The sequence below is a fragment of the Hesperophylax consimilis genome, chromosome 29, assembly GCF_061612785.1.
Source record: "Hesperophylax consimilis isolate HC1 chromosome 29, BYU_Hcon_1.0, whole genome shotgun sequence".
NCBI classification, from domain to species: Eukaryota; Metazoa; Arthropoda; class Insecta; order Trichoptera; family Limnephilidae; genus Hesperophylax; species Hesperophylax consimilis.
In genome coordinates, this window is record NC_142864.1 from 20467515 (window position 1) to 20486940 (window position 19426).

Sequence of the window (19426 nt, forward strand, 5' to 3'; positions counted from 1 at the left end):
GTAATCGGCGTGTGTTTCAGTAGTTTCTTAGTCGATACTGTTTTCAGAAAACAACACGTTTTTCAAGCGTCAAAAAGAGTTATTAGTATCCAAAATATACAAAATATTTCAAGTGACTCGCGAAAACTGTAACAAAGGAAATTTAAATTAAAAGGCGGCAGTTTTTAAAACTGTACCCACGCATTTATAAATATATCGGAGCTCTAAGAAAGGCAAAATACTAAAGATCATACGTAGACAGAAGCTTTAAAGTATATAAAACAATTAATAAAATCAGCGAACTTTACGGCAGAAAACATAATAACAGATATGGCATGGAAAAGTTTGCTACAGTTTTGGATTTGTAGTGTTTGTATTGATTTTTTCGTTAGTTGATGTTCTTGCCGCTAGTCACACGTACGATTAATTGTCGTTGATTAAATGTATTAAATCGAAGACAAGTTCTTTCTAGAAGTCTATAGTATTCGTTGGAAGGGAGCCCGGTGCTCATCTACGTCATGTAAATACGTTTCTATGGGATCGCGCTCGGCTTGTGGGTGTCAACTAGAACTAGGGGCGGCTGTATTTTTTTTATTTATGTGTATATACCGAAACCTGTGTTATGCCGGACGTTTGAAATGAATATGTGCGACTTATCACCCTAGTTCAGTGCGAAAGTTTCGTGACAAATTTCGTTTCGTGCACCGTGAAAAGCAAAGCGAATAATATAGCAGCCGCCATCACAATGGGTCCGTGCATGCGACGGATTCCAGTGGCTCTTTACGTGTTGTTTATGATACAAATCCGCGATATTTTCGCAATAGGTGAGTGAAAACATTCCGTCAAATAGATAATTCGTATTTATAATTGCGCAATTTGATTATTTTCTTCGAGGTTGAGGCTGGCTCCTTTTGCGTTGTATACAGATGTATTACATACATTGTTACTTCAATTTTGTCGCTTCCGCGTAATGTTAAGTCCTAGTGATCGTTTCAATTATTGGAATTTCCGCATCCCGCCGCTTAATGCAAGGTCTCGCATTAACCCGAAACTTCTACAGAACTCTGCCCGTTTTGCCCACATATCCTGTCATATACAGGAGTGAGTTTAGGATGTTTTGGCTTTTATCTGTGACACGATTGTTTTTGTTTTTATATTCTTGCGGGGCTCTTATCTCCCCGCGGAATTAATAGATAAGGTATTGAAAATAAGTTCACTGTTATTTATTAACAATACAAAGGTTTCCTTGTTTAGTGTTTGCTAACAAATTAGAAAGGCTTTCAAATAAATCCCTCGAGTCTACACTTTACAATTATTGTCTTATCTGTTACCATAAACTGATTGCTTATTGATTGAATGTGGAGAAATCTTATCTTACTATTCAACTATTTACATCTTAATATGCACATAGTGAAGATAGGTTACTGAGACAAAGCTCGTGGTTTCGCTGAACTAGGTGGACTCCAGTGTCTCCAGTAGACATACTTGAAATTTACGGCTTACAGTATTGCACACAAGATGTCACCGGCTGCCACAAACATCGCAGTCGCTCTAGACTTTTTTTTATGAAAAAATGCATCCTGTGCTTTTTACACGTGCAAAAATCATTAATGAGCCAAAAACAGATAATCAGTTTCTTTCCATTTGTAAATACATAAATACAATTATTCAAAAGGCTTTTACCTATCAGAAAAAAACGGTAAATGATGAAATGAAATAAACTGAGATAAAGAATGTAAGCCACACCAGTGATGTAGAATGCAGTAATTCGTCGCAACTTTTAACTACGTAAAAGCTGCCCAGTGCTATATGTATTTCGTTATACGCATATTCTTTGAATATTTTATCTTCATCATACATGGACAACATTTGAATTATTATTATTATTTTTTTTTTAATGTAGAGGAGAAGGTTAACGAAGAGTTCCCGTGAGCACTCAGGCCATAGACCCATTTGTGCTGTCTCCAATTTTACCTCACTCCTTTACAGTATACATTAACCCAGTCTTCCCAGGTATCTGAGCCTTGTTCTCAACATAGCATGGACATTGGCACCATAGGTGAATTGGAGTCTCTTCATCCTCTTCATATTTTCTGCATCTATTGGTATTTTCCACTTCCAACAACTGATGTGTCAGTGTCCTGAGATGGCAGTGTCCCGTTAGAACTCCTACCAGTTCCCTAAGTGACGTTTGAATTGAGAATTTACTGGAAGCGTGAGTGATTGTGACTTACGCCAGAGATGTGCTTTATTTCAAATAAATCCATTTCAAATGGAAATGCAAAATGGGTATTTTCCATTTTGCATTTTAAATTCTTTTCTAAAAACCATTTTGCATTTTAAATGCTTTTCTCAATGCATTTTCCATTTTAAATGCTTTTTTGCAACATTCTTCCTACAATCTCCACTCATATTTTTTTCATAAGCCCCAAATATCAGTCGGTCCTCAACCTCGCTATGAGAGATAATTTACAATTGTCAAGTTGCTCCCTGGTAGGAGCCCTGGCAATTGAGTGATTCCATTACAAAAAATACTGATTCAAATACTAAACATGGGGCCATGACGCTGTAATATTAAATGTTAGATAGCAGTTTCTATGTTTTTACGTTGGCAACATTAGTCCCGCGCAAATTTTTTGCGGTTTCATAATCTGTAGTCGTGGTGTTTTTGGATTTACCATCATGTAATACGTTTGTTCTACATTGATGTCCATTATTAAATGACAAAATTGTTTAAAAATTCTATAATTATTTTAATTGTTTGAATGAGAAACCATTTTGCATTTTCAATGCATTTTGAAAATAGGTATTTTGCATTTTGCATTTGAAATGCTTTCCTAAAAACCATTTTGCATTTTCAAATGGAAAAGTTTTGACCCATTTCCATTTTGCATTTCAAATGGTTTTGGGTACCCATTTTGCACATCTCTGGACTTACCACATTTTGGGTAATTTTGTTAGACAATAACGTGTCTGTATTGTAATGTCATGTACTCTGTACGGCTTTCTTCATTCCCACCATTAAAAAGTATATAATTTCACGTGGGTATGAGGTAAAATCTTGTGATATTTCACCACAAGTTTATAATTGTTTAAAATATCAACTGCACACAGGAGGCTTTGAGGTTTACCTCAGCATGTATACTATCTGTGGAGGGTAATAACAGATTTATCGAAGAGGCCCGTGTTGTTGGAGCCTAGCTGTCAACGTGACCTGACTCACAACAACGGTGTTTAATTTATAAAAAATAAAAATTTAATGGACAAAAAAGTTACATAAAATTTTTGTTTATATTTAAGTAGGTAGGTATTTAAGTACCCACTTACAAATCTTATAATTTCGGAGGAAATTTTTGTTTTGATTAATTTAATAAGAAAAAAATTGAAAAATACTTTTTTGGATGTGAGGTCTACTGTTCACAGAACTACTAGTTGATTACCTTTACATTGGTTGTGTATTCTTTGGGATTTCCCCATTTGCAATATGGTTGTACCTTCCTGGTTTTACCACATGTAGAGCATTCAGTCTACTTTCTTCCTTTATCTGCCACTTCCATGCCGCACTGCAATACATCAGCTTTGGTATCAAAACTTTATTAGTGACTACCGTATTAATTCCTACATTTAATTTACATGGTTCACTATCTTATTTCATCCCAAGTTCATTACACATACACTTCGGAATGAGCGTTCTTCGCGCCGCTTCAGTTCCACAATGGTCTGCGCCGTAAACCGTTACCTTTCTTTGGTGGACCTTACTTTTATGTTCCGCTGCCTGAAACGGACTCGCGGAACACTCGTCCAGAAGTGTACATGTCGTGGAGCGTATATGCTCTTCAGACTACTGATATAGTTTGTCTTAAGTATTTGAGAAATTTGATCGTGCCATATCATCTTGGAACGGAATTTCTCAGATGTGTTGGTCTATTTTAAAAATATTTTCTTTGTGTATTCTTCCATTGTTCTAAAATGGAAGAATATATTCTCTCTCAGTAATTATATAACTCTCTTTATAATTATATAATTCTATTATTCTATGGCGCGCATAGGGACAGAAGATGCCAAAGGGAACATTCTTTAAATTGAACCAGCGAATCGTGTGGACTTGTGAATGAAAGCTTCTATTAGAGACAACAGATGTCACTGCTCGTCACTCGCAGCTCTGCTGTTTCGTGGTACATTTCAAATAAATTAAGAATAAGACCAGTAGTTTTGATGCACATAATTTATTATTATTGTTGTCTTATAATTTTGGGGGGTCAAACACCAATTGACCTAATGGAAGAACCGCCACTGGCCAAGACCGAGTTGTTTGGCGGTCCATCCTTTCTGCCTACTCCTGTGGAATCAGTGTGACAGTTAGTTAGCTTGCTAGAGTTGATCATTTTATCAGTCACCAGGGTTCATTATTGTTGCTGTGTATTCTAGAAACTGTTGTATGTTTTTTGTTCATTTCGTTCTGTCACGTTTTTTGTTTGAATAGGTTTACAAAATGGAGTCTTCTCGCAAGCGTAATTATACCTTAACTTTAAACCAAAAAAGGTAAATTTTACGAAAGATCGATAGCTGTTTTTTTGTTTTTTACAACATACCTGTTTTAATTTTTAACATGTTTTTTTATGTAAGCACTATAATCTGCCGCTTTCTCTAATTGGACACTTGCTCGGTTTTCGGGATGGTGGATTAGTGAGAGTAGTTAGGAAGAGTACCGTGTTCGTAAATAAACCTATAAAACACCGGGAGTTCATTATATTAATTAACTTCACTTAACATCTGTCTCTTTCACTTAACATCTTACAATACTAATTATGTGAGAAACTGAAACAGATTTGAAGATAGAATAGTTTACGTGAGGCAGGTCCATATTATATTTGTCATCTTGAGCAATTGTAATGAAAATCCTTTCATTGTGCCATGTCAGGTGGGAATGATGTGTTTGTTCTACCAGTATTGCAATGGAAGGTTCTTCGAAGAACTTGAGTCATTGACGCCCGACAGCTCGGTGAAATGACTTGTCGTCTTCTATGTTTTCTCCCTCCTACAACTTGGGTCATTTCAAGACAGGTTTAATCCTAACTTTCCTAAAACATACAACTCTGCATCCTTGACGACTGCTGTGTGGAGTAATTCATAATAATGATATTTATATTTGACAATCGTGATAACCTATTATTTATTTATTTACCAATGTCCCTTACAACGTAAACAGTGATGACATACATATGTATCTAAATAAACAAGATAAGATAACGCTTTATATCTCTTTAAATCCCAAAAACCATCCAAGGTCGGCGTTTGACCCTTTCACATTGATGTATTGTGTTTAGATAAGGCATGAAGTGGTAAAATAAGTTCCACTTTTATATCCCGATAAGGAACATGGGTGAAAAATATTATGGCTTAAAAAACATATTTATATAGATTAACAAGTGCTGATTCTGAATATATAAGTATATGTAAAATTAAAAGTCATTTAAAAACAATTAAAACTGTAAGAGACAAACGCCTTGTGATTGGTCGGCGGGTTCAGACAGATCTCCACTTCTGCCTCATGGGTCAGTCGGCCGCGTGCATTAGAATACTGACAATTTTTGCGTAGACTCGCACACGGGTTACCACTGTGGTGAACAAATTTTTGCAAAATAATTGTGTTTTTTGGAAACCAATCTGAGTGGGATTTACTTTACGGTTTAATCTTTTCTGTTTACGGACAAAACCGAGGTACGTATGACGAAACGCCTACCCCGTCAGATTTCAATCATTATGGTTGGCTTTGAAAAGTATTTTAACTATGGAATGGGAACTTTCATTAAAAAAAAATTGATTGGAATTCCTTATTGACTGCCTCCAACGCTCTAATGCCGAACGACCAGAAACTGCCAAATCCGGTCTACGTATATATTTCATCGAAACGTGTTCCGGCGTTAGAATGTAATAATTGGCGTGCGTATACCGGATTTTTTAGTTTGTTCGGTGTTAGAACGTTGGGGCAGTTGGAGGGCAATTGGGGGCATAAAACGTGGAATTTTTTTCAGTTCCTGTCTCATCTAAATATAATATAATGTATAGCTCTATGCCTTTCATGCTAGATCACAGGCTCATCATCTGGTTCTGGTGCCTTCGTTTATCAGAGGTGTTATGCTCTGCACGCAGCAGCTCGGAAAAATTCAGCAGTACTGCATTTGAGAAAACACCATTCAGAATTGAAATATCTTTAGTCGTGTAGTGATCAGATCTGATTAGCCAGGTACTTTCTAACTTTTGTCATTCCCCTCCCTCTACTGAATAGATAATACACACTAGAAATGCCTTCCTCATAGATGTGAAAGGAAACCAATGTCGCTACCGACTTAGTACCTTTTGGTTCTACCTCATTTATCATGCGCTCTTCTCTCTCGTACACTTGCCTGTGTAATAAATTGTACGAATTTTATAATGATGATGAAACACAATTCTGTATTTGAATTTTAAGGCCCAATTGGTCATACTTTTGGATCACGAAACACGTCAATATTGCATTTCTTGTGTCTTCTTTATTCTGTGTCTCGCTTGGACTTTTCTCTTTCAGATCATTTTAAAACATTCCTGCGTTTAAAATAATAAATGAAAATTATAATTTTTGATACATTTAAGTCATCGTCATCATCATCTGCCACTCCCTTTGTCGGAAATGGCCGATCAACTGTAGAATGGTCCGTTTCAATTTGGTTTGAGTAGCAAATTCATTTATACGAATGTCGTTCATATTTAAATTGCAACGTTTTGTGAACAACATCTCAAGGGCGTAGGAAATATGCCGACTGCAATCTGCATATGAATGCGAGGAGGACGTTCATTTCTGAGGACGTTGATATAGTGCATTTTGTACTCATTTCTGAATGCGTTGAATATAATGCATCTGTCACACCCAATTCTGAATGCGTTGGAATATAACGCATCTTTAGTGCCCATTTCTGAATGTGTTGAATAAAATGCACCTGTTGTACCAATTTTTGAATGCATTGAATATAACGCATATTTGGTGTCCATATCTGAATGCGTTGAATATAATCACGGAGGAAGAAAGAGAGTGGAGGTGGTCATAGAAACTTTTTCTACGACAATTTTGTCGCCAGTTTGCGGTAAGAAGTAAAATGCGGGCGGTAAGTATGGGTGGGATTTAAAATGGACACACCCATCCATCTAGCCAGAATGGGGTAAAATCCCCAGTTTCAACCACTTAACACTATTATTTCTTACATTATTTAATTTTTGTAAATTAATTACAAGGGTTTTTAATGACAATATATATAATATCACATATTAATAAACTTTCTTTTATTAGATATCTTATTGGTAAAATACACAACAGCAAAAATAAGCATTGGAGTCAGTGGCCAGGGACCCCTTCATGAAGCATTGGAGTCAGTGGCCAGGGACCCCTTCATGAAGCATTGGAGTCAGTGGCCAGGGACCCCTTCATGAAGCATTGGAGTCAGTGGCCAGGGACCCCTTCATGAAGCATTGGAGTCAGTGGCCAGGGACCCCTTCATGAAGCATTGGAGTCAGTGGCCAGGGACCCCTTCATGAAGCATTGGAGTCAGTGGCCAGGGACCCCTTCATGAAGCATTGGAGTCAGTGGCCAGGGACCCCTTCATGAAGCATTGGAGTCAGTGGCCAGGGACCCCTTCATGAAGCATTGGAGTCAGTGGCCAGGGACCCCTTCATGAAGCATTGGAGTCAGTGGCCAGGGACCCCTTCATGAAGCATTGGAGTCAGTGGCCAGGGACCCCTTCATGAAGCATTGGAGTCAGTGGCCAGGGACCCCTTCATGAAGCATTGGAGTCAGTGGCCAGGGACCCCTTCATGAAGCATTGGAGTCAGTGGCCAGGGACCCCTTCATGAAGCATTGGAGTCAGTGGCCAGGGACCCCTTCATGAAGCATTGGAGTCAGTGGCCAGGGACCCCTTCATGAAGTCACGGAGGAATGATTTTTTTAAGAACTATCAAAAATATTTTTGATGCTCTAAAATCTGTTTCAACTTCATTACAAAAATATGTATAAAATTACAGACCGATGGAAAAAAAAATGCAAGAACCCGTTGGATAACAATACAACGTTTCAGAAATTATAAAAATTTTAAAAAGTTACTATCCTCTAAATAGTATAAGTTTGGTTAATGTTTGTCTTGTCGTTGCGGTCATGTTTTCACAAATAGCTAAATATTTTAGTCGTATGTCGCAATATTTTTCAGAAATTGATTTGGCTAACAGAAAAATGTGATTGTCAATGGGCTGTTGTTCGTACATGTGACCATTTAAAGTTGTAAACAATCTTTGACCAACCAAACTCTTCATGACGTTTGAAACTATGTGAGACTTGTTAAATGTTTTTATTATTTAGAGATGCGGATTTGAAAGTCTTAATCATACACTCAGTGGTCACACAAATAGAAATCACGTCAATAGAGGGAAAGCGTAGACCACCTTTGCTTTTGATTTTAATAAGTTGGTGATCCTTATTAATAAATTCAGCATATAAAGCCATTATGCAGCCTTGACATTTGAGTTTTTTCTCCAAATGTATTACCACATAACCTGCGATATATGCAACTTTGAGCTTCTTCCACTGCTCTCTTACCACTGAATCTACCGAAAACCTGTTAAAATCAAAATATCAATAATATACCTGCAGCAAAAAATGGCCATAACTGGTAATCATACCTACTCTTTGGAATAAGAACGTCCCATCTCACAAATCAATCACAAGCAGCTATCACTCAAATAGAAATCGCACAGAAAACGATATTAAAGGTAATACTCAAAAAACATAAACTAACCGACACAGACCAAATATTTAAAAGCTGTGACGTACTTGATATACGCTAATTATATGTTAAAACACTACTAAACTACATTTTCGACCAAAAAAACAAACCCCAACAAACACAAAATATCACTAATAGACCGGTCAGACAAGCGTACAAAGAAAACATAAAAACTCCGATGGTAAACACTACCTTTGGACAAAGACACCATAAATACCACGCCATTAAAGCATTCAACAGTCTTCCACTTGAAACAAAAATTGAGGAAAATAAAAATAAATTCAAACACAAAATGAAAAAATGGATTAAAGAACAAAAAGACAATATTACCAAAATTCTATGACATAAAATAATAAAACATATACACGCAACACAAAAAAAATATATAAAACACGCAACACGCACAAACACATAAATCATTATAAATGCCGATTTACATTCTCTTTTAATATTTTTCTTTTAGTGTGATAATTATATTTTAATTTTTAATCTTTATTTTTAGTTTAAATTTATCTTTATTTTAATGTTGTTTTTCTTTTTTTTTAAATGTATAAATTCTTATATTATAAAATGGGGGCCTCAGCACGGGAAAACAACCCAGTGAGGCCAACATTACTGAATTAAAATATGAAATATTGTAAAATAATGTATCAACAATAAATAAAAAATAAAAAAAATGCTGTGCGATAGTAAGCTCTAAAGTAAGTTTCTTCAAAGCCCAGTATCGCATAACTTTGCCATCATCTATTCTGTCAAGTCGGCTAGCTGTGACAGAAGCGTGCGGAAAACGAGCAATTTGTTATAAAATGCACCTGTTGTACCCATTTTTGAATGCATTGAATATAACGCATGTTTTGTGCCCATTTCTGAAGGCGTAGAACATATTTTAATGTGTTTTAGCTAACTCAGATCACATCACCTGTTCGTGACCTTGTTATAAATGTGGAAATCCAAAAAGTGTGCAGGGCTGATCTAAGCGTAATGATTAGGATTAAGAAAGGGACACTTGGATGGTTTGGACATATAGAGGGAATTAATGAAAAAAGGAGTGTAAAGAGAATTTATTATGATGCAAAAATGTAAAAGACATGGCACGACCGAGAGAATCAAAAACTATAGAAATCTTACCTTTGGCCATTGAGCAGGACATGCCAACTGACGAGAAGTGTGGCTCAAAAGATTTAATTGATCATTTTTTCTTTTTCACAAATTCACTTTTTATATGAGTTGTTAGTTAGTCAGAAACTGATTGTAAATTACATTATTTCATCGAGCTTCAAAATTGAATGAATCCTTTTTAAAAATTGGATAATTTAATTGTAATCAGTGAGAATTTTCTGATTTAACAACGTTAACACTTTCCAGTCCGTGAAAATATCTACACGAATGGAGTTCGTACTCAGCAAGGTGAGGAGAGAAGGTGAGTGAAGTGCCGGCCAACTGCAAGACAAATGAATGCCGAATAGGGTCCCGGGCACAGCCTGGAAAGTGTTAACACTGCATGTTCAGAATGATGTGCATCTTTAATTCATCAGGGACATCATATATTTTCCTCAAATTACTCAAAGTATCGCAATGAGAGATCACCATTAGGAATTGAAATGACTTTAGCTATGTTTAGTAACCAGATCCGAACAATCAGATACCTTTCTCCACTTACTCCAGCCTCACAATGTTCTCAAATTGAGGATGCCATAATCCTGCTGGCCCCGGGCAGTCGGAACTCTCACATAAATCTGCAATATTCTTTGTAACTGGCTTTCATTTACATAAAAGTAGTGTTATCAAAATAGCAATCTCGCTGTTTGTAAATAATGTATTGTTTTGAATTGACACAATTGGTCATGATGAGTCGTAAGCAAAGCTATACAAATACGAATGAGTGGCAGATCATTGTTCCGTAAGTAAATATTGAATGTATTGATTTAACATATGGCTCCACCACACCTATTTCATGATGCCGTTTCTTCACATTTGTTGTTTCATCCATTTTTATCCCTTCAGGCCTCTGGCATATTCTGTCAAAGCTTTCCGCTTTGAAGTAAAACCCAAATAAATGGAATAATTCTTAACATATCCAAAAATTAAAAACTGTTTTTGAAAGGTGATAAAATATGCTTGTTATTATCAATATAAATAAAATATGCTTGTATTATCTATATAAATAAAATATGTTTGTATTATTTATATAAATAAAATATGCTTGTATTATCTATATAAATAAAATATGTTTGTATTATTTATATAAATAAAATATGCTTGTATTATCTATATAATGTCTGCTCAGAAGATTCCCATTTCTGAGCACAAACTGCTTCCTTTTTTGTATTATGTTTTAGTTTTAATATTCTTGTTTTCTCTTAAGAGGTGTTCTGCAGAATTTACCCCGGTGTTCTCAAAATTTATAAACTCACTCAAAAGTGGACAGGTGCCAGATATTTGGCGATCGTCCACTCAATCCCTAAGAAGGGGACCGCTCCGATCCTTGCAATTACCGCCCCATAATCATCACTTCCGTATGGAAGTAGAGTATTCTCAAAGGTATCGGAAAGAGTGGTTAGTAACAAGTTACTCACGTACCTCGAGAATAACAACATCCTAAGCCATCGGCAGTTTGGATTTCGTCGAAACCAATAATATGGCGATCTGCTCGGGTATCTATCTCATATTTGGGGGCGGTACTTGGAACGTTTTGGAGAAACTCAAACCGTCGGGTTGGACATCTCCAAAGCCTTTGATAGGGTCTTGCGCTGTACGCTTGTCGGAAAGTTACCATCGTATGGGATCCATTCAATCCTACATAGTTGGATTACGGACTTTCTCAAGAACAATTCAAACCGTAGTTGACGACTCCTCTTCCACTCCGCACCAGATCAATGCGGAGGTGCCACAAGGATCTGTGCTGTCGCCGACATTGTTTCTGTTGCACATCGATCTCGTTAAATGTGCACCAATTCATTGCTGCGCTCACTTTAGCACTGTTCACGATCTATCTTTTTGATAAGCCCCCTTCCACTCTCGATGTCCGTACAGCTCGAGAAGTTTACAGACAAAAAGTTGACCATCACCTCGAGAAGGTTCGTGCCTGGGGTAAGGCCAACCTGGTCAGCTTCAACGTCTCAAAAACCCAAGCGTGTCTGATTTCAGCAAAGAGGGAGACTGTCTGGTGGAATTTGATGGAAGCACCCTCCCCAATAAACACTCCATTGAAATGCTTGGAGTAAGTATTTCAGACCGGCTCGGCTCGGTATCGTGGCTCCATAGAAACCTGAGTAAATCTGACTTCCAAGAAACTAGCTGGGCTAATACTTGATAAATTTACTTGATTCTGTGCAAAGGGGAGCAGTCCGTCTGATTGACGATCCATTGTTAACAGAAAAACTCAATGTACGCGAGTGGAACACCCGTTCACAGTAAGATGGCTCGTATGTGGAACGAGTAACCGGCATCTGTTTTTCCTCTTTCATATAATCCGGGCCTCTTAATAAATCCCTCCCTATCTTAACCCACCTCACTACGCTGCCCAACTAGGTGGCGATATAGCTCCCCTGCCTTTACACTGTACAGTCAGAGGCGCTCTTGTGAGGTATGACATAAAAAAAAGTTGATGAAGAATGCATTGTCATTGACAACGAGTCTGTCTACCGAGTTTAAGCTCGATCGGATGTCGGGAAGTGGGTTAATTTCCGCTTCAAAAGTGAAATTCAATTGGATGTATTCACAATAAAAAATAAATTAAAATTCACTGGAATTCCTTATTAGGGTATGTTGTGAGGCTAAAGAGTATGGGGAGGGGAAGGAGATGAGGAACAGGAAGATGGGAAGTAAAGCATGAAAGCAATTTGAAAATTGTATTCTGTATAATAATTAAATAAATAAAATTGGAGATAATGTAAAAAGCGTAGGCGTTGAAATGAAAGTCAAATCAAATCTTCTGGTGTGGTTTGGTTCGTTTCCTCGACTCTTGTCATTTTGTGTTCCCCGCTTATCAAGGTAGATTATTTGGGTTGTGGTCGGAACATATATCTAATAATACACAGTCGTACTCATTCATAATAAATGTCATCATTTGACATATGTGATATGCAAAGTATGCGTGAACAATTATTCACATTGATTAAAATATGACAAGAATAACGATTTTGTGGTTTAATGTTACTCAAAATTTAAAGTATATGTATTCGTACATACCACTTTTAGTAAAATTAATTAAAAAGTGAAGAAAGGTTACTGAGACAATGTGCGTGGTTTTACTGAACAAGTCCAGTGAACATACTTGGTTTAGTACCACACATAAGCTCATTCGGTAGGCGAGCTGTCACCAGCTGCCATAAATACAAGTATAAGAAGGAAAAACTACTGTCAGTAGGTTGTCTCATTCAGCATTCCGTATTCGTCTTAGTGTAAATAAGTAAGTTAGAATGTAGTAAGTCACCGCAACTTTTAAGTACATAAACGCTGCCTGGTTCTATATATTTATTTCGTTCGTACACACATTCTTTGAATGCCTATCTTTGTCATACATGAACAATGTTTTAATTAAGAATTTGTTGGAAATATAAAAAAGAGTGTTTGTTACTTGCCACATTTTGTTTTAATTTTGTTAGACAATAACAAATCTATTTGTATTCTAATGTCATTGTTTGAGTTTGTTTTTTTTTTTGCTAGTTTCGGACACAAACATGCATTCTTCAGGTCAGTGTAACAATAACATGGGACGTTATTCCCAATCAAAGACAGCGACTGTTGAATTATAATTTGGCCTAAACCACGTCCAAACTCATAACTTGGCTGTCTTCAATGTGGCCTTTTGTAACTTATGCCAATCGGTATGCCGATGTAGTTAAGGAATTCAGTTGTTATATTGTCCAACAACTACCGTACCTTTTGTAACTTATGCCAATCGGTATTCCTATGTAAGTTAAGGAATTCAGTTCAGTCCCACAACTATCCGTACCTTTTTGCACCACTATTTTCCATTTGTATGCCACTTCGCTGATATTCAAAGTGATCCAATCTAACGGCAGGAATAACTCTTTCCAACAGCATTACCATTGATAAGTTAGCTATGGATCACACATATATAAAAAGAACACAAGAAATGCCATCCAAAAGTCTGAATAATGTCACCAATGACTTGGTTCCTAGTGGTTCTAGCACATTTGGCACGCGCTCTGTCGCTTTCTTATGGTTGCCTAACATTGTATATCACTATCCCATTTGAATTTTATAATGATGTTGAAAAACATTGAGACATTAAGTGAAAAAATAGGTTCCACTTTTGTACCTCCGATTTGGCTTCCAACGCTCTAACACTGAACGACTGGAAACTACAAAATCCGGTCTAAATGCACCAATTACATATCGTTTTTCTAATAGTGGAACATGTTTGTGTAGCTCTATGGTGAAACACAGTTCTGCATGTGAAATTTAAGCAAAGAATGGTCAGACTTTTGAATCACGAACAATGCCCGTATGGCATTTCTTATGTTCTTCTTTATTCTATGATCACAAGGGAACCGAATAAAACAAAACATTATAAAAGGTTAGGCTGGGTGAGTTTTGTTTTTGTTAACTCTTTTATTCTGTTTTTTGTTCTTTTTCACTCTTCTTCGATATTGTGTTTAATCATGAAACCAGTTGCAATATATTAATTAGCAATTGTTGTTTCCAGGCACCAGCGCCCAGATTGTGGAGGTGAAGGCGGAGGGCCGGCTGGGCTCCAACTGCACCGTGTCCTGCGTCTTCACTCCGCCCGAGGTGCCCGTGGAGTGGACTTTCAATAATACACCCATTGTGATTGACGGGAAAGAGTAAGTCATCCATTTGGTATCATAGTCCTTTCAGGGCAGCAAGTAACCAGTGCTCTGTTCACTTATCAACCAAGGCAGACATTACAATGAGTGTGTTATCTTTTAGGTATACAAGCTCCCTGGAGAACATTACGCTCTCGTCAGATGTGGACGGCAACCGGCTGCGGGGGGTGGTGGCCCGCCTGCACGTGACCCGCTCCACGGTCCTGCAGCACGGGCGGTACACGTGCCACGCGGGGGGCGCGCAGAGCAGCGTGAGTCTGGACCTGGCGCTGCTGGCCCGGCTCACGGGGATCAGTTCCTCGCCCCTGAGAGTGCTGCCTTCCTCGCAGGCCATCATCTACTGCGTGTTTGAGGGTGAGAATACTATGGATAGGATCACCTCCCATTGAAATACCGAACAAGGACAGCATTGTCCTCTCTCTGTTTACTTACAGCCGATGCTCTAAAGATGGCAAACTGTTTGTTAAGTTAGGAGAATCTGTCAAACAGACCTTTACATTACCATAACATGTGCATCTGATGCAGCAGTCACTAGTACTGCCATGTTTCTACCAAACTTCATAACTATTACTTCACTAACAACATATGCATCTCTTCAATATCTTCTTTGCTCTCTTCAAAATACAATGCTTTCTCCGGTCTTCCTTTTTTGTCTATATTTTACCTTCTTCAAGACCCTTTCCTTCCTTCCTCTGCTGCCTCCAATAGCTGCTTTACTCCTTTCAGTACCTATTTCAGTCTCTTTGATTCTTTCATTGTTGTGTTCATTTTGTTATCCTCTTCAACTAACTAACTAACTAACTAACCATCACGCCGTTTCCCCGCAGGGGTAGGCAGAGAGGACGGACCGCCAAACAACTCGGTCTTGGCACACACTCCTTGCCTCATTCACATTCATACATCGTCTCATACATACTCTTCTATTATTCTGACTCTTGACATGGCCCGACTCGAGTATCTGATTCACTTGATCATGCCATGTCTTTCTCGGGCGTCCCCGACTTCTGCTACCATTCACATTTGCATCATATATCCTCCTTACACTCCTATCTTCGCTCATTCGCTCTACATGCCCAAACCATCTAAGCGTCCCTTTCTTAATCTTACTCATTACGCTTACATCAGCCTTGCACTCTTTGCGGATCTCCACATTCCTCACACGATCAAACATGGTTTTACCACACATACGCCTCAGGGATCTCATTTCAACAGCATTTAATCTACTTTCATCCTTTCTTTGCCAGTTCCATGCCTCACTTCCATACATCGGGGTAGGTACCAGCACTCCGTTGTGGACTGCTAACTTCGCTTCTTTGGACAATTTTTTGTTAGCGCCTTCGGCGTTTAGTCCTCCATTAACGGAATTACCTGCATTTACCCTTCTTTCAATATCTCTGTCAGCCTTCCCATCTCTCGTAAACATACTTCCTAAATACACAAACTCATCCACCTGCTCCAAGTATTCCCCATTCACAATTATATTGCACACTGTTTTCGTACTCTCTCTTTCAAACACCATTACTTTAGACTTACTTACATTCATCATTAACTCATTCTTCATGCATACTTCGTTCATCCTAGACACGAGAGACTGTAGATCATCTATACTATTAGCAATCAGCACCGCATCATCAGCATACAACAGGCAACATACTTTCAAATTATTCAAATTCGCGCCCAATCCCACCTCTTTCAATTCTTGCATACAATTATCCATGTATAGATTGAATAACCACGGTGACATTACGCAGCCTTGTTTAACACCTTTTGTGATATCAAACCACCCCGTAAAACCACCGTTCACCCTAACACATGCAACGCTTCCCTCATACAGAGACGCAATTGCCTGAGTCAGATTCGTATTCACTCCATACTTGGACAACACCTTCCATAGCTTTTTCCTGTCGACTCGGTCGTATGCTTTTTGTAAATCTACAAAGGCACAGAAAAGTTTCTGGTTTTTTGCCAGAAACTTCTCAGTGAGCATACGCAATGAGAAGATCTGGTCCATGCACCCCCTTCCACTCATAAAAGCACCTTGCATATCCCATATTTTATCCTTTGTTTCCTTTCTTACTCTTTCAATCAAAATTCTACCATACAGCTTGCCAACTGAACTAAGCAGGCTAATAGCCCTATGATTCCCACATTCCATACGTGACCCTTTACCTTTGTATAATGGCATGATCACAGCCCTTCTCCAATCTATCCTCTTCAATCTTCCCTTTATTCCTCCAGACTCTTCAGCAGAGGCTGTGCCCTTTGCTGTTATCAATATAACTCTTACTCTTTTCAATACATACTACTTTTGTTGTCTCCTCTCTCTCTCTTTCCTTAAATTATACCCTAAAATTAGCTTTCTGACCCTTTTGGATGGAATATTGGCAGTGCACTCACTGAGGTAACTGGTAGGACCACTAACGGGACACTGCCACATGTATATGGTAATGTTGTAATGGTCACCTCAGGATACACATGAATCTCTTGGGAGTGGCAAACATCAATAGATAGATGAAATGTGAAGAGGATGAAGAGACTGCAATTCACCCATGGTGTCAATGTCCCGCTCTGATAGGAACAGGCTCAGATATCTGGGAAACAGCGTATTGTGAAACCAGGAGACATGGTGAATTGGCAACAGTGAATTGGAGATAGCACAATGGGCCCATGGCCTGAGTGCTCACTCGAACTCCGTAAACCGTCCGCTTTAATAAAATAATTAAATAAAACACTCTTTTTAACAATTTCAGCCGTTCAATGATCATCCGTTGTTAAGATTTCTCTGCTCCATTGCGATACCATCATGTTTAATTTGTCCATATAATATTCTCCAGGATTCAACCTGACGGAAGTGAAGTGGCGCAAGGACAAGGACATGTTGATGAAGTTCCCCCTGGAGAATCAGGTGACGCTGCAGCTCAACGAGACGCACGTCAATGGATCTCTGAAGATACCCGACATTAGCAAAAAGGACAATGGTGAGTCCAAATATCTTTTAAACAATTACAATGGTGTGCCCAAACAAACGTCTTTATTTATATATGATACATTAAATCACCATACTAGGCGACTGCCTGTCTCATGGTGACCAATGGAATATAGTTATGTGAGGTCTAGTGTGAACATATCAACTAAATATATAAAAGTGTTGAAAATAGGAAGGATTACAGTAGAAATTTTATAACGGAAATAGAAAACAGAAAAACGAAAAACGAAAATAAAGAAGAATAAGACATGCTGTAACATAGATCTGTACCTAATTATATTAAATTTAAAAGTGTCAGGAAAGTTTGCAAAAATTTGTCTAAAAATTGTTATAAAAATTATATAATGGAAGTGGAAAATACTATAAATCATGATGTAAAACATTTCTGGAAACACGTAAAGTCTATGAAAAAAAATGAAGTCGGGATCCCCGGAACTATGAATCATAAACAAAGGAGTTCTAGCAACATAAAAGAAATTGTTGACATGTTTGCCGATTTCTTTAAAGATGCGTTTGAACCTGACATTTCAGATGAACAAATTCCTGAATTTAATTCTGATATAAACTTGCAATTATCAAATATTAATATTAACATCACCGACATTACAAATTACCTTAAAACACTTGAACCAAAATTAAGTTCCGGGCCGGATCAAATTCCACCCATCTTGATTAAAAACTGTGCAGACAGCTTATCCATTCCGTTGTTCATATTATTTAATAAGTCTCTGTCAGCGGGAAATTTCCCAAAACTTTGGAAAAAAAGTTACTTAACTCCAATATTTAAATGCGGGGATAAATCTGCAATTGAAAATTATCGTCCAATTTGTATCCAATCATCAATACCCAAGATTTTTGAAAAATTAATTCTTCTAGAGATAAACCCCAGCGTGAAATCCATCATTACAACTTGCCAACATGGTTTTGTTTCAAACAGATCAACCTTAACCAATCTATCCCTGTACGAAAATTATATAACAAATGCACTTGCTAATAGACAACAAGTCGATTCTATATATACTGATTTCAGCAAAGCGTTTGATAAGGTTTGCCATAAAATTCTTGTTAACAAGCTGGCGAAAATAGGCATAACCGGTAACGTACTATCCTGGTTTAAGAATTATCTGTTTAATCGAGAGCTTACTGTCTGCATTAAAGGTCAATTGTCCTACACCTTTACAGCTACAAGCGGCGTGCCCCAGGGATCACATCTAGGACCCATTCTTTTCAACATATTTATAAATGACGTTACAAATGTATTTAAACGTGTATTTACTTTGATGTTCGCAGATGATATGAAAATTTACCGAATTATTGACAATATTAATGACTGCTTATTATTACAATCAAATCTCATTAGCTTTTCTGAATGGTGTATCCGAAATAAATTAACCCTTAATGTAAAAAAGTGTCAAGTCATGAAATTTTATAGGAAGAAAAACCCATTGATTTTCACATACTGTATGAATAATCAAGTCTTAGTATCTGTTCCCGAAATAAAAGACCTGGGGATAATATTTGACACCAAATTAACATTTATCTCCCACATTAACAATATAACCACTAAAGCGATGCAAATGTTGGGTTTCATATTAAGAACATCAAAAGATTTCAAAAATTTAAAAACTTTAAAAATAATGTATTCATCCATTGTCAGAAGCCATTTAGAATTTAACTCAACCATTTGGAATCCATTTTACAATGTTCATGAAAAATCTATCGAGCGAATCCAACATAAATTTTTACGAAACATAAATTATAGATTAGGTATTCCCATTGAAAACATTAACTACACCTCACTATTGAAAGTCATGGGCCTTGCCACTTTAAAAGAAAGA

The 19426-nt window shown here is 37.4% G+C and overlaps 1 protein-coding gene across 5 annotated transcripts in view; it reads left to right on the top strand.

Moving 5' to 3' along the window:
- The first annotated feature begins 525 nt into the window (after positions 1-525).
- Ptp69D (Protein tyrosine phosphatase 69D) overlaps positions 526-19426 on the top strand; it is a 69063-nt gene continuing 50162 nt past the window's right edge. For all 5 annotated transcript variants that reach the window (XM_089649234.1, XM_089649237.1, XM_089649236.1 and 2 more), the window contains exons 1-4: positions 526-803; positions 14461-14599; positions 14706-14956; positions 17437-17580. In XM_089649234.1, the coding sequence (XP_089505360.1) occupies positions 725-803; positions 14461-14599; positions 14706-14956; positions 17437-17580 (613 nt within the window). In that variant the 5' untranslated portion in view covers positions 526-724. The remainder of the gene's footprint in view (positions 804-14460; positions 14600-14705; positions 14957-17436; positions 17581-19426) is intronic.